This window comes from Penicillium lagena (genome assembly GCF_028827675.1).
Source record: "Penicillium lagena strain IBT 129212 chromosome Unknown utg000008l_segment0_segment0, whole genome shotgun sequence".
Taxonomy (NCBI): Eukaryota; Fungi; Ascomycota; class Eurotiomycetes; order Eurotiales; family Aspergillaceae; genus Penicillium; species Penicillium lagena.
Genome location: NW_026623229.1, coordinates 2,378,790 through 2,406,481, shown reverse-complemented (window position 1 = coordinate 2,406,481; position 27,692 = coordinate 2,378,790). Strand labels below are relative to the sequence as shown.

The 27,692-nt window shown below is 48.0% G+C and overlaps 8 protein-coding genes across 8 annotated transcripts; 4 read left to right on the top strand and 4 right to left on the bottom strand.

Moving 5' to 3' along the window:
* Positions 1-286: 286 nt before the first annotated feature.
* Positions 287-1,614, bottom strand: N7510_011579 (SNF2 family N-terminal domain-containing protein; the record flags this gene model as incomplete). Its single annotated transcript, XM_056983504.1, has 4 exons — positions 287-299; positions 502-612; positions 666-1,279; positions 1,336-1,614. The coding sequence occupies 4 exons, from the start codon at positions 1,612-1,614 to the stop codon at positions 287-289; spliced, it is 1,017 nt and encodes a 338-aa protein (XP_056828998.1).
* Positions 1,615-1,962: 348 nt separating this feature from the next.
* On the top strand, positions 1,963-3,461 carry N7510_011578 (NACHT domain protein; the record flags this gene model as incomplete). The annotated part of the gene is made up of 2 exons (XM_056983503.1): positions 1,963-2,458; positions 2,515-3,461. The coding sequence occupies 2 exons, from the start codon at positions 1,963-1,965 to the stop codon at positions 3,459-3,461; spliced, it is 1,443 nt and encodes a 480-aa protein (XP_056828997.1).
* A 2,082-nt stretch (positions 3,462-5,543) lies between these two features.
* Positions 5,544-5,765, top strand: N7510_011577 (uncharacterized protein; the record flags this gene model as incomplete). The annotated part of the gene is made up of 1 exon (XM_056983502.1): positions 5,544-5,765. One exon carries the CDS (start codon positions 5,544-5,546, stop codon positions 5,763-5,765), a length of 222 nt encoding a protein of 73 aa, XP_056828996.1.
* A 535-nt stretch (positions 5,766-6,300) lies between these two features.
* Positions 6,301-6,636, top strand: N7510_011576 (uncharacterized protein; the record flags this gene model as incomplete). Its single annotated transcript, XM_056983501.1, has 1 exon — positions 6,301-6,636. The coding sequence occupies one exon, from the start codon at positions 6,301-6,303 to the stop codon at positions 6,634-6,636; it is 336 nt and encodes a 111-aa protein (XP_056828995.1).
* Positions 6,637-19,728: 13,092 nt separating this feature from the next.
* Positions 19,729-19,954, bottom strand: N7510_011575 (kinesin; the record flags this gene model as incomplete). Its single annotated transcript, XM_056983500.1, has 2 exons — positions 19,729-19,800; positions 19,838-19,954. The coding sequence occupies 2 exons, from the start codon at positions 19,952-19,954 to the stop codon at positions 19,729-19,731; spliced, it is 189 nt and encodes a 62-aa protein (XP_056828994.1).
* A 987-nt stretch (positions 19,955-20,941) lies between these two features.
* N7510_011574 (ankyrin repeat domain-containing protein) lies at positions 20,942-23,330 on the bottom strand (the record flags this gene model as incomplete). The annotated part of the gene is made up of 3 exons (XM_056983499.1): positions 20,942-21,926; positions 22,226-23,009; positions 23,066-23,330. 3 exons carry the CDS (start codon positions 23,328-23,330, stop codon positions 20,942-20,944), a joined length of 2,034 nt encoding a protein of 677 aa, XP_056828993.1.
* Positions 23,331-23,852: 522 nt separating this feature from the next.
* On the top strand, positions 23,853-25,714 carry N7510_011573 (uncharacterized protein; the record flags this gene model as incomplete). The annotated part of the gene is made up of 3 exons (XM_056983498.1): positions 23,853-24,251; positions 24,303-24,784; positions 24,853-25,714. The coding sequence occupies 3 exons, from the start codon at positions 23,853-23,855 to the stop codon at positions 25,712-25,714; spliced, it is 1,743 nt and encodes a 580-aa protein (XP_056828992.1).
* A 633-nt stretch (positions 25,715-26,347) lies between these two features.
* On the bottom strand, positions 26,348-26,974 carry N7510_011572 (uncharacterized protein; the record flags this gene model as incomplete). The annotated part of the gene is made up of 1 exon (XM_056983497.1): positions 26,348-26,974. One exon carries the CDS (start codon positions 26,972-26,974, stop codon positions 26,348-26,350), a length of 627 nt encoding a protein of 208 aa, XP_056828991.1.
* Positions 26,975-27,692: the final 718 nt, after the last annotated feature.

Genomic DNA, 27,692 nt, shown 5'->3' with positions numbered 1-27,692 from the left:
CCGGTTTAATGTGACTAACGCAGATAATAATGTTAGCAATCATTTCTAAGAAATGACGAATGGGCCATATATACCTTTTGATTTGCTTTTCCCATCCGTAAATGGCTACTGAAATTTAGCAACTGTTCCCGGGAATCTCATTTTAATTTTTGGGAGTCCGGTCGGGTCATACTTGACTTTGGGGTCACAATAAGTGTTGCCCTGGGGAGACCCTCCATCTTGTCTGGACACCCTTGCACGAGGTCAAGTGAATGGCAGATAAGACAAAGGCTTGAGAGCGTCTTTCCTAGTCCCATTTCCTAAAATCTAGTTAGCTAAAAAGACACATAGTAATGGTCGACAGGGCTCGTAGTACATCCGCAAGGATGCCACCTCCGACTGGTAATGGACATGACATTTCGAACAATCCTGTTACGATATTCTGGTACCTGGATCAATGCGATTCTGATGTTAACAAAGCTCGGTCTATGCCTGTGTCTTGTTTCTTTAGCTCGGCCATACCGAATCTCTTCACTTGGAGTATGAGATGCTTTCCACATTGTGGGAAACTGCGCGCGGTCGTAAATCCCTGCCTCTTTTTCGATCATCATAACAAGAGCCTCCATCTGGTGTCTACAATAACTTGATTAGCGTAGAGGCTCCTTGCCAAGTGGAACAATGCATACCTCTTCGGCTTTGACAAAAGTCTAGAGCTAGGCTCAATTGTCGTTATCGTTCCATTAGGAGCACCGGCAGTGTCAAACACTCTGTATATATTCGCTCTCTCATCTTCCCAGAATGTGTTTGAAGTGGCGGATTGTAATCGACCGGCACAGCAGTGAGAAACCGAAAGCTTCTCAATTGGCGGCATCCCTTCATCAGGTGGAAGAAGATACTGGGGATTCAGATAATTGACGCTGTTGTCAAATTCTGTCTTCCCAGGGTGTTGAAGAAACAGGTCATTCTTCCCTAAGATTTCTGCCACAGTACTCCCATGCATCAAGTTGCCATAAACGACAATTCTAAGGGAGCAAAAAGCTACACCAATATTGGTCATAGGATTCAACTTCTCGACTTTTTTGATGGCCATAGATCGTAGCTTTTTGCCACAGATTGTGCCAGTCAAGGTAACCGCAAACTTCTCAACCAAATGCGCAAGGGCGTCAGAAAGTATTATGGCAACGCGCTCATTTGATTCCCTCAAGTAAATTCTGATCACTTTGCCCTCGAAGCCCAACGTGACAGGGGTGCATTGTGAGGGTATTTTGGCTGCATCAGAGCAGGTAGCTTGTACACAGAGCTGGTTTCGATCAGTCATTTTGTGGTGAGCAGTGAAGCACATAGAAAATTCATTACCAGTCCGAAGCATGTATCGTATGCAGTAGCTGGGTCAGCAACCCTGGTGTTTGAGACATCAGGGGAGAAGGCTCTTGTCGGGACAGCATCACAATTGGTGGTAATCTGAGTCTCCGTGACTGGAGGCTCGCGTTGAGCAATATTATCTTGGGTGAGGTCAATGTAAGGTATTGAGTTCCCACGAGATGCGACGAATGGCCGGGCCGAGCCGTCCCCTCCGGTGTCATGGATCGTCTTGGCCTTTTTGGTTGGCGGCTCGTCACGCTGGATGACTTCCATTTTTCTGGGCACTAAACAATAGTCTGGGTTGGCATAGACAGGCCTCTGAGTTTAGAATAGTGAACACTGACAGGAGTTTGCAATCGGTTGCTTCATGCCAGGAAGTTGTCATTGCTAAGCCCGCAAAGGTGGCGCAGCCTCTCTGGTTGTTTTTACCCCCTCCTGCAACCTTTTCGCCATGTGACACATCGCATTTTGAGGCTGAGTGAGGGGTAAATGTTACTAAACAGCATTCCTACTCATTTTTTGTATTCCCAGGAGCGTCAGCCCGCAAACCTTCACTCATCCACAGGAACTCTGTGCTTTATACGTAGTGCCGTGTTGAATATCTTGCACACGTCCAACAACATGGCATCCGTCGACCCAATACAAGAGGCCTTTACGCAAGCAAAACAAGCCTTTTATAACAAGATCAAAGACAGAGGCCAATATAAAGAGATTTTGACAACAACTACAATGGACGATGTTTACAAAACGGCCACCAAGCTCCAGGAAGAAGTATCGGCGAAGAATAGGGGACTTCGATATTTGAAGAAGATTGAACCTTTCCTAAGCCGCCTGAAGTCGTTTGATTCAGTGATCGACACGGGGGTTTCAGCGAAGCCTGAAGTGCTTGCCCTGATATGGGGCCCTCTCAAACTTTTATTGATCTGGTCATGTGAACTGAACGCTGCGCGCGACAAGATTGCCGATACATTAGTCAAAATTGCATACACTCTGCCACAGTTTGATGTAGTGGTACAAGTGTTTGAGGATTACGAGATGGTTAAGACTGCATTAGCCTTGGTCTATGAAGATATTCTTGACTTTTACCGAGTCAGCTTTGATTTCTTTCATATAAAAAGTGAGTTGATCTTCCAACGAGTTATCAGAAAATGTTGCACTAACCATTCCAAAAAGTGTGGAAGGAACTGTTCAAACCTTTATGGCCAAGCCATGAAACAAAGATCGATCTGGTGATTGAAAATCTTAAGAAGCACTCCGATCTATTGAGAGATGAGGTGACTGTTTTGGACATCAAAGAAGCACGAGAGGCTCGGGCTCGGTCTTTTGAGCACTTTGATAAAACGAAGACTTTTCAGGAACGTCAGAAATTTGAAATACTGAGAGCTCGCATTCTTCCGAGCACATATGATGGTCGACTTGACTGGCTACGCAATAGGTCTGTTGCAGGTTGTGCAAAATGGCTTTTCCGTGACAAGGAGTTTTGCGAATGGCTTGATTTCTCAAAGAAAACTGCGACATGGTTCTGGCTACACGGTATACCTGGTGCAGGAAAGACATATTTGTGTGCTGCAGTTCTAGACCACGTACGGAAGCAACATCGAACGCTCTTCGCATTCGTGAGCCACACGGAACCCAAAAGTCACATGGCTATTTCTCTTTTTCATTCATTTATATTCCAAGCCGCAGATGAAGACGATAAATTTCAACAGCTTTTGCTTGAATCGAAAGAGCGAGAACTTCGCGGTAACACAGCACATGCTTCCGAACTGCTGAAAACTTTCCTCCAAACGAATGGGCATACTTATATCATCATTGATGGAATTGATGAGATGGAGGGAGGGGAGCGTCATATTCTTTTGCACCGTTTGAATGAATTGTCCAAAGACTGTGACGATGTGCGAGTTCTTATTTCCAGTCGAACAGAGGACGACATTACTAGGTGGATCGAACCAAAAGCTACCGGAATTCGAGTCGACCATAGGAATTCAGGAAGCATCCAAAAATATGTTGACCAGAGGTCTCAAACTTGGCTCGCCAAATATTATCCCGACTCGAACGCGGACTCGGACATTAACGGTCTCCTCTACCCCTTGTCGGCAAACGCCGAAGGTGAGCCCTAGCACTTCATGCACCGCTATCTATCTATACTAACACTCTATCCTCTACGCCAGGCATGTTCTTGTATGCGCGTGTTGTTTTGGATAGCCTGGAGCAGATGAGCAGTCTTGAAGAAATTCGACGAGAACTCAGAGCACTTCCAAAAGATATTAAAGTCGCGTAAGTCCCATTTGAATCACTTTAATATCCAAGTATGAATGCTTTCTTATCTTGATATCAGATATGATCGTGTGTTCCAGAGAATCAACAATTATCCTCCGTCGTCGCGACAACGATGCAACAAGATATTGGGCTGGATTGGATGTGCACCAACACCCCTGTCAACCCAAGAGATTGAACAAGCACTATCTGTCACTCGGGACCCAAAGGATGAATCTGATGACACCCCCACTAAGTTTCCTCATCACAACTATGTCGAACTGTGCGGGCCTATCGTTGAGGTCATGGACGACAAATTGGTTTTTGTTCATTTCACTGTTCAAGAGTATGTACAGTGGATTATTGTTTGCAATCGTTCACCATCAATTGCTAACGGCGCAGTAGGTACATTTTCGGCAGTGGAGCATTTCTCAACAAGGAAAAGGCCACGGCTGATCTAGCTATAACATTTCTGGCTTATCTTGGGTCTAGTCTATTGGATCCGGAGCTCGACGACGAGGAAATCCAAGGTAACATACTCTGCGGTGAATATCGCATACTGAACTACGCAAGCTTCCACTGGCCCAAATTACTCCACACCATCAGTAGTACTGACGAGACAATTCCAACACGGTTGCCCGATCGCGCTAGCGACCTTGATATTGATTTAGCGAAATGGCTTGACAAAGCTGCCCGACAACGCAGGAATTATAATTTACAGAGCTTCGTGGAAAAGCCGAGATCACTTTATCGGAACAATTATGTCAAGAGATGTGTGCCAAATGCCTATCAAATGGTCTGTGCGACATTACAATTTCATATGGACGAGAAGCGCTGGGGTTGGAATTGGAGCAACTGTAAGATTCTCTTCACCAGCAGATGATTAAAGCAGCAATACAGCTGATCCATAGCTCATTCAAGTTGATTCTTGGGTCAACCTCGATCCATTGACAATCTCCCAAACGCTGGTACGAATTCAAGAAAAGTATGAAAGTCTGCTGTCAGATACAGCAAATCATGTGTCAATAAAAAAACACTACGGGTCTCGTCTCTTTAAGTGTAAATACTTGTTTTGTCCGCACAGCCGCGAAGGGTTTGCTACCCTACACGAACGGGAATCGCATCTCAATCATCATGGGCGACCATATAAATGCTCTCTGCCGGGCTGCGACTTCTCTTCGATTGGTTTCAATACAAAGAAAAGACGCGATGACCACTGGCTGGACATTCATGTACTGAATGCAGTGGACCAGATCCAGGCAAGTAGCAACGACTTTGCCAATCTAGATCCAGAAGAGATGCAGCCTCTCTTATTCACATTCGTCATTGAAGGTGACAACGACGGAGTGCAACGTCTGGTATCATCCTCGGGTTGGAAAAAGATGAAGGCTGAAGTCGTCGCATCTGCGAGGCTCATGGCAGCCAGTCAAGGCTCTCTGCTCATAACGCGGCTCTTAGCCCCATCCACTGAGCAATATCTGCCGGTTGACATCGTCAAAAGGGCTGTGGCAAGTGAAGACTTTGATTTTGCCGAGTGGGCTATCCCAAGGGCGAGGACGGACGATTTCCCAAAATTGATGAACACAATACTGGGAGTAAAATCTGATGAAATCTATACACTCTGGGAAAAAAATATCCGTCGCCTTCCACATGAACCATGGGGGGTTCAGTTAAATTTCTCCCCGAATTCGAGTCCTGAAGAGACACTCAAGCCACTTACACACCTATTTAAACAGGCACTTTTCACAAAAATCAACGGAAACCTTTTCAAGGAAGCCAGGCTGCGGCACACTCTCAGTGAATTTCGCGGGGAGTTGGGTTACGAGGCCTTGGGAACCATCCTTGTGCGAGTCGCTAAATCAAGTTGCTCCATTTCTTTGGCCGAAGAGGCTCTAGAGCAAGGAGCCCACGTAAATTTCCCGCAGGAAAATGGGCAGGCACCAGGGATGACAGCATTACAGGCAGCTGCGAAGAAGGTCACAAAGGAAGCTGCTTTTTTCATGAAATTTCTCATCCTTAAGGGTGCAAGAACATCCGCTAGATGCAAGGACGGAAGCAGAAAGGATATCGGCCTTGAAAAAGGCGCACAAAATATCTCGCAGTACGTGGGTATGACTTGGGATGACTTGATAAAGGAGTATCACAAACAGAAGACTGCTCCGGAGTGATTCTCGCCGCCATCTCGCCCTGTCTATTGCGTATCCACCCTTCTCATCCAGGCTGCATCCACGGGACTACGTTGATAAATATCTTGAATGCAGAATCTAGCACATACGACCACAGGGTGTGGAGAACAGGGCTTCCCGTCCGCTCAGCCGTACTTAAGCCACACGCCGGTCAGTTAGTAGTTGGGTGGGTGACCACCAGCGAATCCTGACTGTTGTATGTCGGGGTTCAACTCTTTTTTGCCCCCTTCGGGTCTAGCGCCCTTTCCCTTCAGGCCTTCAGGCCCTTCACCTGAACCGCCTGAAGCCCTCTAAATCGCACCTGAACCCCCTGAACGACCCCTGCACGGCTGACGTGGCCACTCGGCTAAACCTGCCATGTTCCTTGCCTGCTGTCCACTGCCTCTCTGCTGTCCTTTATTCCTGGTCTCTGTCTCGCTGTCTCGCTGTCACCTGCTCATAAATCGCCCTCCACCGCCCTCCCCTCAGCAGGTCTAACTAATGCTCTTACCAGCGCCTTCACGAGATCACGGACACCATGTCCTCCCACCCCGTCGCAGGGTCGGAGAACCCGTACCATCACCTCCGCATCACGGTCACTAGCGGCGGCTGCCACGGCTTCCAGTACCTGATGTCCCTGGAGCCTGCATCCAAGATCGATGTTGAAGCAGACACCGTCTTCGAGGGCGAGGAAGACGTCGCGACGGTGGCTGGCGAAGCCAAGGTCGTTATAGACGAGCCTTCGCTAGAACTTTTGCACGGTAGCACTGTAGACTATACGACTGAGTTGATTGGAAGCCAGTTTAAGATTGTGGATAACCCAAGGGCTACGAGCAACTGTGGTTGCGGAACGAGTTTTGACGTTATTAATTAAAACGGGGTCAAGAAGTATGTATCTCGTGGAGCGGGAAAATAGGGCGCACAATGGCATGTCAGGTCAGAAGTGACAGACCGGCAGGAGAACCGGGGTGGGATTCGCCAGCACGGGGCCGAATGTATCAACCGAGCAGAATAACGAAGCAATCGAACGTTGTATATACTCTGTATATCGAACATGTGTATGATCATAGAATCTAGGATACAGTAGCTCTGTCATCCAACAATGTCGACACCCTGTCTAAGGCCAGAATATATCACGTGGCTGCTGAGCGCCAGCCCGGCTGCACTAGCTAGGGATTTAGATGAGACTGGCATGTTTTTTAAAGTATTTTAGATATTTATTGTGCCGGTTAGCGGTGCGCCGCCTCCGGTCTTTATTGGTCCGTCCGCCTGCCGCTCCCGACCGCCTGCCGTACACTGCTGATTCCACTGCCCGTCTGGGCATAGTTTCGACCACCGCCCGCCCGTTTGAGGCTAGCGCGCTTATCGCCGTTTTACTGCTCCGTTTCCACGCCCGTCTATCTATAAAAGCTCCCTGCCGCGTCCCTTCGTTAGAGCAACGTACTTCTTTCTGTCTTTTCTCATGTCCCTTCCATTCACCGCCCCCACATCAACCTGGCCCGCTGAGGCCCTCAGCTGACCGCATGGACCCCCTTTTTCGCGACCTGCGCAGGATGCCGCGCCATCCGAACCCAGGGCCGTTCTGCGTGTGCGCGGCGACGAATATCATATTCATGCTTGGCTAGTTTCTAATACTCCTTTTTCTGAATCTCTGCGCCTGGTGATATTCAATCCCGGCGATACGCAGGCTTGGTCTCATCTCGTTTTTCTATGGGAAGAACACACTCCCTCCCGCTGCTGCTGCTTCTCCGTGCGGTCTCGCTACTAGCTGTCCTAGCCCACCAATAAGGGGATCAGATATTGAATTTGGTGTCTCTGTCGTCTTGGGTTACATCATTCCGTGTCCCATGCTACGCATTCTTCCCTGACACTGCCCTCTTTTGTGGAGCCCTTGGACGTGACTCCAGTTACATTTTCTAATCTATGCGATTCGATCTCGTTAACTTGCTTCGTTGACATCCTCCATGGAATTTCGCTCTCTTTGCGCCAATGGCGAAAATACCTCATTGTGCCTTAGATGCATGCTCTAGTGGAGGTGGGCGTTTCGTTATTTTTGGTGCTTGGTCGGAACTCTCCATGAGGAGGGACGGCGAGAGGATTTATTGGATGATGAGTTGCGTGCAAGTCATCCAAGCTGACGCGTCACTGTCTTGGCTAGGCAAGGATGCTGGCTGGCAGCAGGCAGCAGTGACATAGATGGGCAAGGGCGCGGAGGGTTTGATTCCTGGACCATGTCAAGGTGTGGGCTGATACGCACTTTAAAGGCACGGTTTACTCACAGCACTGGGTCACCGCGAAGACAATCGATCGTGGTTTCCTGTAAAACGACAATAAACGGGGGAAAAATTCTCAATCCAACGCCAAGTTACCCAACCGAGTAGTTTGTGATAGGGGCGCTAAAGATTCAGGGTTGCTTTTGGAATAAGGCTTTGGGCATGTTTTTGCCAATCAGCCGATTACCTCTCGGCGGACAGTCCGTTGCTGGCCCCTCGGAGTGGCTGGCTGTATGTTGCAAGGGTTCATAACACAGCTTTTGCTATGGCCGCCTTCTTGAGTGGGGTTGGCGGTTTTCTTTTTGTCGTATGGATATTTAGTCCCTGGACTCTGCCCACATTTGTATTGCGAGCACTCCCTTCAACCATCCGCCTTGAATACTGCCTACCTCCTCAAACGTGGCTATTGAGATTTTACGACCTCTTCTCAGCAGCCCGTTTTGACCACAAAGATAAATAGACCTGGTCTTACGAATTTTCTGCCACCAAGCAGAATGCCAATCCGAAGCCGGAAACGCAAAGCTGATATAATGGGCAATGATCCGAAGGCGCTTGAAAAGTTGGCTCTACAAAAAGAACCGCAACAATTGGTGAGTAAAGTTTAGCCACAGACCGCTTTCATTCGACTTCTCTGATATATTGGATAGATTTCATCTGCTGAAGTTCCGATTGAATCATTATCACCCAAGCTATTATACCTTGTTTGCCCTTATCTGGATGGCAGGTCTCTGAAAATCCTCTCCTTCTTGTCGACTAGACTCCGAAATTTTGTGTAGCCGCTTATATTCAGAAATTTTTATTCGGGCCTGTACGATCAGAAAGGCCTGTGGAAACGCTTGAGCGGTCTTGCAGAGGCTCTAGAGAACCGTCCATCTCTTGGACAGGAAATTGCCCATATATCTATCCGCCTCGGTGAGCTCGAGCACGTGGAAACGCTCGTGCAGCTTCTCCGTCCAATTCTTTCGCGGGCCATAAAACTTCGGTCTTTGTCGACACCAATCCATGCGAGTACGGCTAAGCTGGTCGAAGGTCATGCTTTTGGTTACCTTGGACAGAACCTAGATGTCCGCAAGGCATATGACGAAATATTTAGTCTCAATGAGCTGAACCTTGCCCGAAATCCCATCAACTGTGACCAGCTAGGCACCCAACGGCGACAAGGCGAACTACAACTCCAGCATATAGAAATTGGCTCATGTCAATTAAATTATTGGAGTACCATCAAGCTTCTCCGGCGTTTCCGAAGCCTCAAGATTTTTAAACTCCACGACGTTGAGTTATGGGACTCTGTCCCTCTCTACGCTTTTAGTAAATTGCAATCGGCCTCTTCAGTTGGCATCTCAACTCGACTCAGCCCTTCACAATCACTGACACCGGCTATACACAAAATCGTAGAAAAGAAACCCGCCCTGATCGGAGTCCCAAAGCAAGTAACTCCCCATTAATCGTGGAACAGTAAGGCCGCCAGTCAGGCGGAAGCCATAGTGCATTTTCGCCGTTCAAGTTTATCCATTGTCCTTGCTCAATGATCACTTGATTCCTATGCATTGAGGTAGGAGCATGATTTTCGTGTGCAGGCTGAAAATAGAGGGTGCCTAAGTTAGTGCTTAAATATGAACCATCTTGAGAAAATTCGAGTTCGGTGACGATACCCTTGAGGCTCAATGTCTCTCGTAGTGCTCCCGTTGCCGTGTCCCAGAGCCGCACTGTCTCATGGGATGAGCCGGACGCCAGCAGCCAGCCGTCGGGTGAGAAGGCCACCGACACAACTGCGCCCATATGACCCTCAAGGGTCTGCTGCAGGCCGCCCGTCGCCGTGTCCCAGAGCCGCACTGTCTCATCGGATGAGCCGGACGCCAGCAGCCGGCCGTCGGGTGAGAAGGCCACCGACACAACTGCACCCATATGACCCTCAAGGGTCTGCTGTAGGCCGCCCGTCGCCGTGTCCCAGAGCCGGACGGTCTCATCATCGGAGCCAGACGCCAGCAGCCGGCCGTCGCGCGAGAAGGCTACCGACTGAACCGAATCCGAATGGCCCTCGAGGGTCTGCTGCAGGTCGCCCGTCGCCGTGTCCCAGAGCTGCACTGTGTCATGAGATGAGTCAGACGCCAGCAGCTGGCCGTCGGGCGAGAAGGCCAGCAACTCCACTGCGCCCATATGGCCCTCGAGGGTCTGATGCAGGGTGCCTGTCGCCGTGTCCCAGAGCCGGACGATACCATAAATAGAGGTAGACGCCAGCAGCTGGCCGTCGGGCGAGAAAGACACTGAATTAACCGCATCACAATGGCCCTCGAGGGTCTGATGCGGGGCGCCTGTCGCCGTGTCCCAGAGCCGGACGGTCTTTTCAAAAGAGGTAGACGCCAGCAGCCGGCCGTCGGGCGAGAAAGACACTGATCTAACCACATTTGAATGGCCCTCGAGGGTCTGCTGCGGGGCGCCTGTCGCCGTGTCCCAGAGCCGGACGGTCTTATCAATAGAGGCGGACGCCAGTAGCCGGCCGTCGGGCGAGAAGGCCACCGAAAAAACCCAACTCAAATGGCCCACGAGGAAAACACAACCCGAATGGTCTACAAGGGTTTGCTGCGAGGGGTCTGTCGCCGTGTCCCAGAGCCGAACGGTCCCATCAATGGAGGCGGACGCAAACAGCCGGCCGTCGGGCGAGAAGGCAACCGTCTCAACCATATCTGAATGGTCCTTAATGGTCTGCTGTAGGCCGCCCGTTGCCGTGTCCCAAAGCCGCACTGTGTCATCGTGAGAGCCAGACGCTAGCAGCCGGCCATGGGGCGAGAAGGCTACCGACTGAACCGAATCTGAATGGCCCTCGAGGGTCTGCTGCAGGCCGCCCGTCGCCATGTCCCAGAGCCGGATGGTCGTATCACAGGAGCCAGACGCTAGCAGCCGGCCGTCGCGCGAGAAGGCTACCGACTGAACTATATCTGAATGGCCCTCGAGGGTCTGCTGCAGGCCACCTGTCGTTATGTCCCAGAGCCGGACGGTCTTATCATAGGAGCCAGACGCCAGCAGCCAGCCGTCGGGCGAGAAGGCCACCGACTGAACCGAATTTGAATGGCCCTCGAGGGCCTGCAAATCTGCGCTCCAGTTTTCTTTAACTTTTGGCAACCTGTAAATCCAACCAGGGATCTCTCCTTCAAATTGTCTCCGGATTATCGCCTTTCTAGGTGCAAATACAAGCCCCGAGCAATAAAGTTGAAGGGGGGCATGATCAGCTATCTGGTGATTCTTGAAAACAAAGCGCTTTGCATCATGTAGAAACTTAGACATTGCGGACTGCTGGTCGCCCTATATCCGTTAGTGTGAATCATATATGACTATTACTGAACTTACTAGTATAACCGTCTCAAGTAGGTTAAGCATCCCTACCACTTCCGATACAAGACCTAGTAGGCTCATTGCTTCTACCCAGTGCAGAAAATGCTCCTGGAGGAACAATAAGACATCTTCCGTCTTGAAGGAGGACTTACTTTGTTCGATATGGTGTATCCAGTATCGACAGGAGTATTGTAGTTCTGGTGGTAGATACTGGCGAATGGATTGAGAATCAATGCCTGCCCTACGCGTTCCAGGGCCTTCTAAATTGCAGATATCAGTCTTCAAATGACTTCGCATGGTTTTGAGACAGTGCAGAGCAATTTCTTTGTGCTTAATTGGCTCGTTCACGAGAAATTTGCTTCTGGATTGGACCAAAAAATCTCGGAATGACAGATGTAGAATCCTGACAGGTAGATCTCGGTCACTAGGAACGCTGAGAACAGACCGGAAGGAATCCAATTGATTGCTGATCTGCTCTGCTCCTATCCCAAGGAACAGCGATAGTGCGCTTATAGAAAGGGGAACAGCAAGAAGGACGATGACTCCGACTATTTTCTGGAACTCTTGCAGGAGCTGCTGCTGCTCTAATACATCACTCTCTTGATCTTCCAGCAGTCGCGTCAGAATTGGCATGTACGTCTTATCCATTTTCGATACGTATTTGGCTTGGTCCGTGAGAAGCTCTGTGAGGCGCAATTTGGCTTCCAATTTTGAATTCTCGATGTAACGGCAAACAGTCGCAGCCGAAATAAATAGTGGAACGGACATTGTGACCAATGCTTGGATATCGTCATCGCTAGGCCAGATCTGGGAAATATTTCTATCGTGTTTGATCTTCGCAAATCGGTCCTGTAGGAATAAATGTATATCGTGTCCTATTACTTCTTCGGGTATCTCATGAAGAGCTAGGTCCTGATATTCATGATCTGCGATCTCTAAAAATCCGAGGCTGATTGGGAGTTCAGGCCTGCTAGTCAAGAAGATCCGAAGGCAAACCGCTTTTGCCTTCTGTAGAAGAGGCAGTAATCGAATTATGTTTCGGATATCTTTATCATGCTCACATTCATCTAAAGCATCGATCACTATCACAAAGGTTTGAGGTTGTCCACTGAGTTGATCAAGGTTGAGAAGCGGCTGAAGGAGTAGTTTCTCAAACTGCTCCCTAAGCGATTTTGACATAATGTCAGGGTCTTCGTAGAGCGTCTTCTGCACGCTAGACCTTAGCTCAGAAATCATGAGCATTAGTTGCCTTGTTAATGTCGGGAAAAACTTCCTCGCGTTCCCTCGGTCCCCTTTACCCCTCTTAAAGAAGAAGCTCGCACCTAGCTGGTTGGTGTCCTTGAACGACCTTGCGATAGTCCGGGATATTGTGGATCTTCCTGTCCCAGCCATTCCCTTTAACCAGAAAATGCTTTTTTGGGACGGCGACATAACCCAGTCTATTATCTGCTGGAGGAGATCGGTCCTAGTGCCTTGGAGACATTGAACTTCATCTCGATCGGCAAACGACTCAAATCCTGCCTCTATCGCGCCTTCTAGATTCCCAAGATCCATATGTTGATTAATACGATCGGTATGCTGTGCTATACCGACCATTAGAGAACTATGCAAATTTTGAGTTAATTAACTAGAGTCAGAATATCGTGCTCGATAAACGTACGTCTGATCCACCTGTAAAGATAATAAGAAAGACGATTTATATCTCTCGAGATTCTGAATAACGCCTTCCACCTCTGCGCGCTTTAGGGGCCACTTTAAGGCTCTTAATCCCACTTTCCTCATCAGCTTCTTTCCCTTGCCCGGATCAAGTCTGGCTTCAAAGGCTCGGAGGTCGGAGACGCAATCGGTAACATTGCTGACCAGTCGTGAGGAGGTAGGTAGTGCCTTTCCGTCGTTACTCTGAAGAAACTTGTGTAGGTCTTGAAGTGTCCCTTGGAGGTCTTCAATCGCCCGTTGTAGGGTTAGAATTTCGTCTCGTGCATCTTTCACCTCTTGAATGTAGCCTCTGCAAAGCTTCACGAGACTGCCCGTTAGTTGAATAACCGCGATAACGCTAGCCGCCGAAGATAATCCATCCATTTCGGAGGCACGGGATAAAAGCGTATGTTGCAATGTGGGTAGATACGATAGCGACTGAAGTGTCAGAATTTGGGATTGGGATTATACGTTGTGTTTTTCTAGTGGGGTGAAGAGGGGTAATATAGGCACCAATGACTAACCATAAGTTGCCCTAAGTTGGTAAAAAGCTAAGTCTAAAGACGCAACCAACCACTGCAGTTCACAAGAAGCGAGAACTGTCATATATCCAAGACGAATACCACGACTTAACCCTGTCGTGCGCAAGAGAGCACAGACGGAATGTGTCATAAGGCTATACAGTAGTACTATACTTGATGACCCAGGTTGACGGCTGGACAGTCGGCCCGAACCGACCCAGATCCATCTCGTCGCCCTGCGCCCTTGGGCCACCTTCCCAACTTCTTTGGTTGAGAGCGCGACAAAGACCATTATAGCCCCCCGACTTGCACCCTCCCAGCTTGCGATGATCCGCGATATGATCAGCAGCAAATCGCTGACTACTTCTCAGATGGCCGAAGCGGCTGGCTGCAGCAAACGTTCGATCATAACCATCCGTGCCAACCTCCGAATGTTTGGCGACGTTCGAGCACTCCCAATCCCTGGCGGGCGTCCTCGTATGATCATGCCCGTTATACTAGAAGCACTATGCGACCACTTGCTAGAGAAACCGGACTTATACCTGGATGAGATGGCAGAGTTCTTGTACGATGTGCTCGTATCCACGCACACTATCGGTCGGACACTTCGATTGAATGGCTGGACCAAGAAAGTGTCCTGACGGATAGCACAAGGAAGAAATGCGGATCTGAGAGATTACTATCTGTATCAGCTGTCAGATTTCCGCTCATATTACCTAGTCTACATAGACGAATCAGGCTGTGATAGACGGGCGGGCTTTAGGAGGACAGGCTGGTCACTCCGTGGGGTGGCACCTGTCCAGGTTTCCCGTTTCCAGCGGGGTCAGCGGTACCAGATTCTCCCCGCATATTGCGAGGATGGCATCTTGATGTCACGAGTCTTCCGAGGATCGACTGATGCTAGCATGTTCGAGGACTTTATTGAAGAGCTTCTCCATAATTGCGGTAGATGGCCAGAGCCAAAGTCTGTCCTTATCATGGACAACGCGTCTTTTCATCATACTGATCGAGTAAGAGAGCTATGCTCAAATGCTGGTGTCAAGTTGTTGTACTTATCACCGTATTCGCCCGATCTAAACCCGATCGAAGAGTTCTTTGCAGAGCTCAAAGCATTTGTGAGGCGGAATTGGCAGAAATACACCGGTCGGGATTTCTAAGAATTCCTTGAATGGAGCCTGGATGTCGTCGGAGCTAAGGGAGAAAGTGCACGAGCTCATTTTCGGCATGCGAACGTTGAAGTTGAGGAGCAATGAAATTGATGTTATACTGTATATTCCGAAGTACAGCAAGCTTTTGACTAATATTGTACCGAGATTAACTCCAGAAAACTTTTCCATTCCAAGTGTTTTTAGGTAGGCCAAGAGACGAGTACGCCAACGTGGAATTAGTGGTGAAAGTGTAGACATTTTTTGTTTTCAGATTTTGGCGGGCAATACGGAATATTTTTTCGATGTTTTGCCTCCAGTGACTTCCATGCACTTCTATACGACCATCCATGGTTATGTGAAGCAGGAGTGCCGATGACATAACGTACCGAAGGCATAACGTAATCAACCACCGAGTGACGAATACCACCGAGTGACGAATTTCGTCGAGCGTACCGTTAAATTTCAAGCTTTTCAACCACAAATGTATTAAATCAGACCATATAAAAAGATAAAACAATAGCTATTTACTAGGACAATTTCTTATAGTATGACCAGTAGTCCCGCATCCACTACAGCGTCGTGGAGCTCGCTGGCGAGGCCTTGGCGTCGTCTCAGCGGCCGGCTCATTAAGCTGTGTATCAAGCTGTTGCACTCGATTCTGACCTTCCTGTACAAATAAAACAAGATCATCACCAAGATTACCACGCTTCCTTGCCCTCTTTTGCATTTTCCGCTTATTCTCACCTTGTAGAACCTTGATTTCTTGTCGAAGAATAAGGTTCATATTCATTGCCATCTGTGCAGCTTTTTCAAGATGTTGAATATGAGATACTGGACTACTAGAAAGCATTCGTTTTCGAAGGCTTCTCTGTAGACTGCGTACCTTGTGATCGAGTTGGCGAGGATTCTGAGGTGTTTGAAAAGCAGAGGAGACTGAGCCTTCAACTTCAACAAGAGGTGGTGTTGGTGTCCGAAGTTGAAAAGTTACCTTTTCAAGAACCCGATCTTGATCTAGCGGGTTAAGTCCTGCACCTGCAAAACCACTGCGTATATTCTCCCTAGTAAACACCTTTTCGCGAGCAGGTGGATAGAGAGACAAGAAATCCTCCTTGTCGATATGGTTGTTGCCGGCAACCATCATCTCTTCTACTAGTTTTCCATATGCGCGCTTTAGCGGACCAAAAACACCAACATCAAGTGGTTGTAAAAGATGAGAGGTATGAGGAGGCATGCAAAGACAGATAATAGCATTCTCTTCACAGAATGCGTCAAAATCTGCAGTTAGATGACTACTATGACCATCAAGAATAAGCAACCGCTTTGCACCAGTTGAATAGGTTTTAGAATGTGGTTCAAACATCTCTTTTAGCCAGCGGAGGCCAATTTCATCTGTTGTCCAGCCATTCTGACTTCTTGCGATAGCATAGCCCTTATTGAAGAGAGCAGGTTCTTGATACCAAGCAGCGTGTTGAGATCCTGCTTTCAAGATGATCCATGGGGGTATAGATATCCCCTTTGAGCTCACACATTCAATAATTGTGACCCATTCGCGATTCCCCTGAATAACCCTACGGGGCCTTTCACTGCGATCGACTGCAGTAATAACCTTAGAGGTTGAACAAAGTCCCATTGCGAAGCCAGTTTCATCAAAGTTCCAGATATCGTCCTCGTGGATACCATGTTCTTGAATAGCCTCGCGTACGGTCGCAAACCATTGTTTAATAATCTTTGGATCCTCTTGCTTTGCACGCTGGTACGTGATCCGCCGATTGTATCGTGTGCGCAGTGCTGGATGCCGTTTGATAAACTTATATGCCCAGTTGACACCAAGGGTCGTAGTAGGATCTCCTGTGCGCTCGCGAAGCAGGATCTGCGCCATTCCCCGTAGAAACTCTGGCCGAATTGAAAATCCTCGCTTATCTGCATCTAGCAGCCTCTTCGCAAGGACTTCTTCTTCAAGAGGGTTTAATTTATGACTGTTGGCGCGTGTTTCTGCGCGTGATTTCCTACCGTTGAGTCGACGGCGAAGCGTAGCTTCAGGCACACTAAATATCTCAGCAGCCTTTAATTTTGATTTGATTTTTTTATTTTTGAATGCAGAAATAGCCATCTGAATGCGATTTTCTTGAGATAGAGGCATTTTGTATAGTGGTGGTGAAAAATAACGCGTCAAGGAAATGATTGTAGGAGATGGACGCGAAATTCGTCACTCGGTGGTATTCGTCACTCGGTGGTTGATTACGTTAACTATTTAAATGTACCCATTCTTCAAGTTAGCGTCTTGGCAGTGGGGCCCTGAATGAAGAGAAGAGTGTAAACCGGTGAAGCTGGGTTTGCACTTCCCTGTACTTTATTCCACCAGGAGAGGAAAAACTTATCCGTATTCCAGAAGTTAGTCTCAGAATACAGTACTATGAGTACTTTCAGAAAAGGTTAGAGCTCATAACGAACTCCAGGAGCACTCTGAGAGCACTCTAGGAGCAGCCAAATTTGCTCCGAGTGGATATTGGCCAGTAGCGGATCAAAATTGAACCAGGACCTTAGTGCATGGAACATGCTTTTCCTAAAAGGTACTGGATCCAAAGTCAATCTCAGAGAGTTTTCGTCTTTCTCCGCCCGTGTTCAACATTGCCTTGTCATTCTTGGCTACGGAGACACTTATTTTAGGGGGTCGCTTCAGATATTGCCCTTTGGTTTGTTTCTGGTTCTTCATTGTATTTGAATGTTCATGTTCAAGCGGTTGACCACCAGTGGGTTGAACTGGGACCGACTGGTCAACTGTGGTGGATGTAAATAGATGTTGAAAGATATCCTTTGATGCCTGCTTAATCTACCCGAACGTTTTTGAGTCACGTTGAACTCTACGGACAATGGACGGACAGCAGCTGGCAGTTCAACTTGATAATGCCTGCCGTAGAGAAATATTTTTGGCCCCTGCAATGCATATACAGATATGAGCTAATTGAGAAAGCCTTTCGTTCACCACTAATTTTGAAAGAGGCCGTTCGATAGGATTTGTGCATGGAAAATGCCTTGGTCTGGTATTGCAATTTCACTTTAGCGTTGAAATACTCTCTTAATTCCCAGCTCAAAACTTAATTGGCAATTAATTGTTGAAAATGAACACTTGCTACTTGACCAAACATAATGTGCAGGACACAGGACTTGACAAGACAAATTAGACCAGTTGAACCAGTGGAAATCTGTGATTATTGTCAAACATGGACGGCCAATGCTAAATGCACTCTGTATGTTATAAAACGCCGAAATAATGAAAGACTGCTGGGTTATTATCCGACAGATTCTATCAAGTCTTGATCTCAATGGAAAGAAATCGACTACCTCACGCAGAGGCGCAACAGAGGCGAAGACGCAGAAAAAAATATTTAAAATGGCGGCGAAATACAGCATTGACTTCCAATCGGATATTTTCGTCATTCTACGAACCAAAAAAGACAGTCAAATATATTTATTTTATTCGACACAAACAGATAATCGGCCTCCCAGTCCAGCAGAATTTGGTACACTTTCTACTCAATGGTACGTGAAAATCACTAAAAACTTGATTGGCAGAGCTCTTGCATCCCTACGCGTAAAATCCAGACCCTGGACGATGTAGTGTCGAAGTATTAGCTACGTATTGCATCTCCCAGTCTATCTTCAAGATTGGTGTTGTCAGCGCTCCCTGTACTCTTTGAGCGTGGGCCCCAATATACACTCTAGTTATCTGAAATATTTCCGGCATAACGATGTTGTACACACACACACACACACAATTCATTAACGCCCGGCGGCTGAGCCGAAAGGGCAACTATCACTAATCTACCAGTACATGCATATTTGGGTATACGTCGTGTCTCCTTGGAGCCCATACAGTATTTCCTTCCGTATTTGTCATTTCCGCTTCCAATCTCAGAGCTGGTCCCTGTGGGTTAGTATTGGTCAGTAGACTTGCTTGAAGGCGCTTCTTCAAGTGTTCAACATCCTATCCTCGGCAGTTGAAGCGCGTCTACCGTCTGTCACAAGGTGTTGGGGGTTAGTAAGAAGAGGTATTCTATCAATTTGTCGGCAAGCCTAGGTGGCCTCGAGTCGGCCAGTAGCGATCGCAAATCGTATTGAGGCTCGCACTGCTTCCAATTTCGGCTTCCACCTTTGATCATCGGCGGGTGACTTCCCTCCCAAAAAGAAGGACATGTTGCTTCGGTGAGTGTGGGTACATTGCAGCATTTCTATCCGATGTGCGGTCCATTTCCGACATCGAAAGAGAAAGTGGTCCACAGTTTCTCTTGCTTGTCCACATGCGCATTGATCCGTCTCAGCGGCATTGATCCGAAAGAGATATCCATTGAGTCTTGCCATGCCCGTGCGGAGCTGGGCCAACACGCTCGCTTCTTTCCACGATAATTGGTCATACAGCTGTCGCGTGTGTTTCCCTGGAAGTGCTGTGTCCACTCGTCGGGAGTGTCTGCCTACGTTCTCGGGCAGCTCACTGCTGGGGGCAGCTTGAGACCGCGCAAGATTCAGAGTTGTCGACTTCATTCTACAGATACAGGATGGATCGAAATCAGTTTCACCAATATATACTCTCTAATCCTTTCTCGAACCCTAGCTCGAAACACGCTATTTTGTATCTGGCTTAGCTTTGTTTCGTAGATCGTATCGTGTCGAAAACTATTATCACGTGAGATTGGGTTTCATAAATAACGTGAAATACTAGTACCATTAATAGTTCTATCTTGTCGCCCTTCATAGCTTGCTCTGTGACCTCTTCCACCTCCTCACTCTTGGAAACGACGTTCGCCAAAGTTATGAGGTCAAGCTCTTTCGCTTAACAGGAATCTACACAACTTACAATGGCAAGATCGTTCTGAGAGCTTAGCGAATGATGGAGAATAAGGTATATTCAACTTCTTATTCTATCTGCGCATTCATCCTAGCTCGTCCGTTTCCCATTCAAAAATGTTCGAGAAGTATTCATAACTTGAATGGTTCAGCTCTACTATTTTACTGTATTATGCTTGGCTAAGCAAATTCTCGGCAAACTAATGGCTTCGGCATGGCGCCCTAAAGACTTCCAGGTGAAAGCGAGATTAGCCATGCTCGTCAACGTATCGAGATGGTCCAACATCGAGCTTCGTCTTGCAGGTCTCCATGACCAGCACCTCTAGCTGCTCCGCCTTTTCCCACCGGCCTAGCTTCCCGTACGTCGATACCAGGTTGGCCATACTCGTTAGCGTAGAGGGATGGTCTTCACCGAGCTTCGTTCTTGCGAGTCTCCAACACTTCCACGTCGAGCTGCTCGGCCTCTTCCCACCGGCCCTGGTTCCGGTATAGGATGAATCGAAATCAGTTTCACCACCTATACACACAGATTCTTTCTCGAACCCTCTTTCAGAACACGCTATACCTATTACGGTTACACCGCCCCTGATCCTCTTTTCTGGCAGTATTCAGGTACAATTGTGAATTACACACTATAACTAGCTTCCGTATTAGTCCTGTATGGTCTTTAGGGCTTCTGGCTTGCTGTGAATGTTGAATCTAAATGCTTTATACATCCGGCCGCTCCAGCCATTTGCGAGGCAGTCAATGATTTGCTCGATATCATATTATGTCAGGATAATGGCCCCCTAGGTAATTTATCCAGCTGCCGCATCCTACCGATAACTCATCTAAACTACCCATATGGCAACTGTGCCCCGAGCTGGATAGTTGGATAGATCACATTGAGCAGAGTTTTTCCGCTTCTCTGCCCCTATAAGTATGCACATGATAGCTAGACCTGAATACCATCGTTTTCAATCATTGTCACATGACGTAAATTTACTAGTGGATAATAGAAATTCAGACTCCGACATATTATAAACCATTCCAAACATTCAGAGAGGACTTCTTCGCGCCATGTCGAGAGATGGATAGGGAAATCTGGAAGTTGTTGGATGATACAGTGGATTTCACGGAGAAGCGATGGAAAACCACCGAGGATGAAGAGCGAAATCATCTGCTCTCCCTCGCTCTCTCATTTTCTCAATGATCAGTCCTTGCTTAAGTGATAGCTTGAACGGAAAATATCCTTGTCCAATGCAGTTGTTAGCAGTGCTATTCATCTTCTAGCTCCTGTCCGCATGTACATCTGTTCCGCCTCATCTAGCTTGCCTTGGTCACGATATAGATGTCCGAGATTGTTGGCCGTGGAGAGGGTTGATCTATGATCAAGCGCCTTCCTCCAAAAAAGGGCGCGGCCCGGTATCAAGCAGCAGTTTGATGACAGCTTCACGGCCGTTCCCTGCCGCCCAGCTGAGCGGCGTCCGTCCATGTTCGTCCTTGGCGTTGAGGTCGACCTCACCGGTATTTAGTAGCTGCCTGAGGACATCTTTATGGCCGTTCCCTGCCGCCCAGCTGAGCGGCGTCCGTCCATGTTCGTCCTTAGCGTTGAGGTCGACCTCACCGGTATTTAGTAGCTGCCTGAGGACATCTTCATGGCCGTTCCCTGCCGCCCAGCTGAGCGGCGTCCGTCCATGTTCGTCCTTAGCGTTGAGGTCGACCTCACCGGTATTTAGTAGCTGCCTGAGGACATCTTTATGGCCGTTCCCTGCCGCCCAGCTGAGCGGCGTCCGTCCATGTTCGTCCTTAGCGTTGAGGTCGACCTCACCGGTATTTAGTAGCTGCCTGAGGACATCTTTATGGCCGTTCCCTGCCGCCCAACTGAGCGGCGTCCGTCCATGTGCGTCCTTAGCGTTGAGGTCGACCTCACCGGTATTTAGTAGCTGCCTGAGGACATCTTCATGGCCGTTCCCTGCCGCCCAACTGAGCGGCGTCCGTCCATGTGCGTCCTTAGCGTTGAGGTCGACCTCACCGGTATTTAGTAGCTGCCTGAGGACATCTTCATGGCCGTTCCCTGCCGCCCAGCTGAGCGGCGTCCGTCCATGTTCGTCCTTAGCGTTGAGGTCGACCTCACCGGTATTTAGTAGCTGCCTGAGGACATCTTCATGGCCGTTTCTTGCCGCCCGCTGTAGGGCAGTCTGTCCATTATTGTCCATCGCATTCAAGTCGATCATGCCGGTCCCCGCGGTGTCCAACTTGTCTGAGTCAGCGGATACGATGCTAATCGATGGACCTCCTGAGCTGTCAGAATCAATTTGGGCTTCATCGGAAACTTCACTAGGGGAGTCAAGGATATCCTCGTTGCCAGATGACCTCGGTAGAGCAAAACATGCTATTCGTCGTAGATGATAGGCAACATGAACGACCGATACATTCTGAGCAAGGCAGATAAGACACTCCCGAAGTATATTATTTAAGGGGGCCTCTCTTGTAGTGCTCTTTGGCAAATGGCAGATGGTTTCGTGCGCGATCCAGTCGTGAAGGCTATCGTACTGTTGATCGGGGTCTCGACAGTCCGCATAGGTGCAAATATAAGGCCGCAGATCCCGAAAGACGTGTGTTCAAGAATGCAAGTCAGTTGGTAATACTGTCTTATCGGGGTAAATACTCACTCCCATGCTTTCGTTGCCATTGTTTTCCGCGGGCATATAATGCAGCAGAAAGAACATTCGAATTCTTTGGCAGACAAATCTACCGCTGGCGGAGGCGGGATCCCTGCTTGATCACCATTTAGCTCATTGGATATAGAGGTAAAGGTACTTGACGAGGATATCGCAGAGGCATTATCATCTAGGTTGATCGCGTCTGAGTTAAGCCATGTTGCTGTCGAGGGCTTTGAGGATTCGGGAGCTGGTTGTACCATTTGCATATTTGTTACTAGCTTTAGTGGTCTTCCAATTATGTTGGTTCCTTTTGTCTGATGGGGGCGTTCTGACGACTCATACTTTGCCCTGCGCTTCTGCCAATATCGAAATTGTTGCCTCCGTCGGGTGTTGGCTTTTCCTAGGCGTTCGATCAAGTAATGAAATCGATCGAGATCAGTATGACCAAAAGAGCGAAAGATTTCCTGTACATGACGAATATCAAGTATTGCGAACTCTTTAATGAGGTCTCGCCCAGTTTCTAGATCCGTCTCGGAGTAGCTTGCTGCTTTTGAAAGTCCGAATCTCATGGCAGGATTTCGAATCTTGAAAGCGAGTCGATACAGCTTGTCAACCGTCGAAACTATATTGTGGAAGACAGCTTCTGTGGGGGCTTCCTTTTGGTATGACGAAAGATCCTCTTCGTCAGAATCTTCCTTGCTAAAGAGAACTCTACCATCGCTGTTAATATGAGGATGAGTATCATCCTTTGAGATTTCGATATCTCCATGATAATCAGTGAGGGAATCTTTGACTGCGGAGAGATACCAAATGTCAGACACGCCAACGAAGTAGGACTAGACTACATACGCTGCCGCAGCGCCCTTTCTAGATCATAAAGCAGGTCAAGAGCGTAATTGAAAACGAGATCTGAGTCACGTAGGCGATAGTCGAGGGAACTTTGCCCACTGTGATGAAGTCCCAGGTTGGTGGCCCATAGCTCGAATCGCTGCAGCTCATTCAAGACGGCTGCATTGCGCTTAATTTCATCCCTAACCAATTGCTCAATGGAAAGAAAATCATCGCTGATCCTCCATCCGACATTGTACAGGGTATCTGGGGTTGGATATGTCATCCTTCATTCGACGTTATTGCAAAATTGTGGTGAGATTCACTTCCACGAGAGTCGGTCCCCAAAGCGGGGTAAGCGTGGTAGCAAGTGGTGGGGCTGAATTGTTGAAATACCTGGAAACTGATTCAGGCACATCTTACTTAGTTGTGTTTGCGTCTACTAATCTAAGTATGTGATTATCTGTGAGCTAGGTCTTGAATGCTCAAATTGCTGGGGTTTCAAAGATCCTGCGTTGAAATTATTGAGGGGTCCTGCTGAAAGCGACCCTTCTGTATCAAAAAGAAAAAGTATAGTATTTCTAGAAGTTGATCGTACATACAAATCGCTCAAGAAAGCGGGAAAAGCGGTGTTAGAAGGGAGTGTACGTAGAAGCAATGTTAGACCATTGTACCCCAAAGCCTCGAGAAACACAAAATACCCCTCTGACGTTTTGAGATCTAGCGGTATTTTTGTCGATTAGGCGCCGACCCCTCCTAAGCCGCCAACTCGGCTTCCTCGTAATTTTTCGCTTGATCTTCACCCAGAATGAGCGGTTTGGAAGTGGTCGGCGTCGTCCTAGGCGCTCTACCGTTGATTATCACGGCAGTCGATCAATACCGGGCCAGCAAGCGGTTGTTCAAAGTGTTCCGGCACAAAGAGCCATACATCGATCGACTAATTCAGACCCTGAGGGCGCAGAAGTTTCTTCTTGAGACTGACCTGTCAATGACCTTGAAAGAAACCTTTGGCGATCCAGACTTTGTACAGTCAACCTCCAACTTTGCACAAACAACCTCACTCCTTTTCGAAAATCAGGAAGTCGCAAGGCGGGTTCAAGAAAACCTAGGTGACGGATACGAGCACTACATTGTGGCGTTATCACAATGCGAGCAAGCATTGGCCGAGATCGCTGGACATATTAGCGGTTTAGCATCAGGTGAACAGGTATGACCAATGGAGAATTCATATCGACAGGGTCCCTGACCGCCAACGTAGGATCTTTCTGCGCTCGTTCAAGCCTATCCGCAGAGGAATGGGTCCTATGAATTTACAAGGAAAATAAAGTTCGCTCTGGACAGAGGTGAATTAGAGAGAAGAATCAAAGATCTGAACGATGCCACTATGATGCTATCTCGGATTCGCGACTACAGTCTCTCACGAACAAGAGCTACTATTCCATCTAGGTCTTCAGCAGTAACAAGGACCACAACTTCCTTCAAATCTATTCGAGAGCATGCCTGTCGTCTGTACTCGGCAATTTCCGCTACCTACCGGGGAAGCTGTCACCCGCAGCATGGAGCACATCTATTCCTCCAAAGTAGGGCCGACTTGCTAGACGGTAAACATCGGAGACTCAAAAAGACGCCCGTGGCTTTTACAATATCTTTTGATCCAGTTGGCCGTGCCGATATCCACTGCTCATCCTCTATCACAGAAGTGATGGTCTTGGAAGAAGACACGTTGACTTCTTATTCCAAGTAAGTTTGCCTGAGTCAATATACAATAGCCATACAAGAGTATTATTTGACTAGAGCACCGACACTAGCAACTCGGCCATCTATTCTGGCCCTAGTACCTCGCATGAACCCTCAATTGAAGCATCTCACGTATCTTATCAGCTTCCCACCCGGACAGAGACTAACAGTAGCTCAACAATTACCACATTTCCCTCTACTTCTAGACATCCAAGTTCGACGCTAAGCATCATCCGAGATCTTTGTCTGCATCTTTCCAGAATGACGGAACTTCGAGGCCTGCAGTTGTCCCGGGATTGCCATCTCTGGTACCATCAAAGCACCAGGACTATAATATCATCAGAACCGTGTACAGCGACCAGTGTCGTCTACTCACTCGACCAAGTCCTCCAACCCAGCTCCACCATGAAGCTGCTCCTCAACTCGCGAATTGCTTTGTCGTTCAACATCGCGTCTTCAGTAATGCAGTTGAATCTCACGCAATGGATTCACACTCCTCTTACCAGCAATATGATCCGCCTTTTACCCGAAAGCCCAGACAGACGAGGACCGGCGATTCGGCCATTCATAAGCCACAGGTTTTCTTCTTCCTTTGAGGTAATGTGCGCCTCCAACTTTCGGCGAATAATGCTTGAGCTCGGCATCATTCTGCTCGAGCTATGGCACGCAAAGACATTTGCCGTATACGCTGCGGAAGTCGAAAAGCCGCTCGATGACTCTTTTGGAGTTCGATACGACGTTGCGCGCTTATGGCTGGATACCAGTAGAGACGATGTGCTCCCGTTTTACTTGGACGTGGTGACCAGATGCGTCGAGTGCATTTTTGCCACTGCTACAGCAAATCTGGATTGGAATGATACAACATTACGGGAATCGTTCTACGGCTATGTCGTAAAGCCTCTGTGGGATAACTGCCCAGCAGAGCTTCGATGAAGGGGGGCTCAATGAATGCATGATAAGCATTGGATTTCTTGCGAATACTTTTGATCGTCCGTTGGCTGCATTCAGTTGGGTCAGCCATTTGAGACCTTGTGACAAGTGTTGTATCATATCATCAAATGTAGCTTTGGGCTGGACAGTCTCGGTTCAACTCTTTTTTTGCAAATGAGTCTAACAAATCTCGAGATTACGGTTCTAAAGTGGTAAATGGCAGAGCATGTATTGCGCAAGCAAGGTCGCGTATGGGACCAAAGGGACACGAAGCAAGCATTGCTGACTGTGTAGGCATTTCGGGTAAGTTTAGAGCCAGTCAACATGTGATACCTGATTACAATACCATACAATATTTTGAAACACACTAAATGGAATGAAGACTAGCGTGTTTCAAAGGAGGGTTCGGGAAAGAATTTATGAGAGCAAAGTGGTGAAACCGATTTCGATCCTTCCTGTATCCCATTACGGTATTAGTCAACCCACAGGTCAATGTAGGAGAGTCACGTATAGTGGATAAATCTCATATTACCGTGAAGTAAATACAAAAAGTATCAAAGAAAAAAGATAGACTTTCATACAGCTGATATCATATGAAGTAGTCCATAAGTGAAAGGCGATTCTGTATCGCGACACTTATACATTTCCTCGGAGAAGACCATCAAAAAGGTTATCAACGTCGTATAACTCGTGTTGCTGGCCCTGGACATTCGTAGATGCGGCAGGAAATGTATTTTGTGCAACAAACTCCCAATTGGGCACAGCCTGCCGGGTCGCCGAGGTCTGAGAAGGGTGCATGGACATATCATTGGCGGTTGAAGTGCAAACCCGTCCCGGGTCAACGATTAACCCATTCTGCTGCTTCATTGTGCCCACTATGTTTTGGGGGAGGCCTAGCGCAGGATGGGACGTGGGCTGTTGGTGGTTAGGAAGAAGATTTGCCAGATTTGGGTCTTGATGTTGGTTCATTTGCCACGACACGCCCAGGTCCGAAGCAGGCTGTGGCGGTGACTGTCTCTGGTCTCTGACCGCCGGTCGCTGATCGATAGTCGAGTGTTGCGTTGCATCTGGCCGATTCTGTAGCTCCGTGTCTCCTGCATGGAAACGGACATTGAGTTGAGCTGGGGCTTGGTCATTCCCTTGTGCGATTTCAGAACACCCAAATACCTCCTGCGATTGTACACCGAGAGCCTTCAGCTTGGCCTCCAAGCTAGGTGCACCATTTGCCAGGCCTTGAATCTCCTCGAACTTTCTTAGGAACATGACAATCACTTCCCTGTATTTCCTTAGTGTTGCTACACATGGCTCATGGCTTCTTCGCAGTGTTTTCTTTTGAAACAAACACCATTAGCTGCGGTTTCATATTATAGACCTGTTTTGCCTTACCACATTTTCCATGCCTCCATACAGAGTACACAGTTCGCCCATGAACGCGACCCATTTAGGGGTTGCTGTGCCTGTCTGTGGCGGTATATGGGCCTCTTTAACCATATTATCACTCCCCGGTTGAACCAAAAGCTCCCGTAGTATTTCGCAACTTGGATACAATAATCAAATAATAGTCGTCTATGGCACCTAGACGTGTAGCACTTCCCCTTTTTTGATAGAGCGCATATAGCATTACTAGTGATTTGGGTGTTTTTCGCATTTCTCTATAAGAGTTCTATCAATCGTCATATTTGTAAGCCTAATCCAAATGTCCAAATAATTAGACGAAACACCCTCCCGAAAATGGCCCCGTAGTGTTCACCAGGATGAACGGTGAGGCGGCCACGTCTTAGCAGACCTCTAGTAACTAACAAGGTATCTGACTACTAATGCATTAGAGAGGGGATGAGATGTGACGTGTCAAAGAGGGGAGCCGCTCAGGCTAGGCCAGGACAAAATTGGCAGAAACACATGAGTATAGGAAAAGTAGCGTATTAGTCTTATCATATAGTTTACAGATTCTAAGTGACACGCATAGGAGATCTGAAAGCTA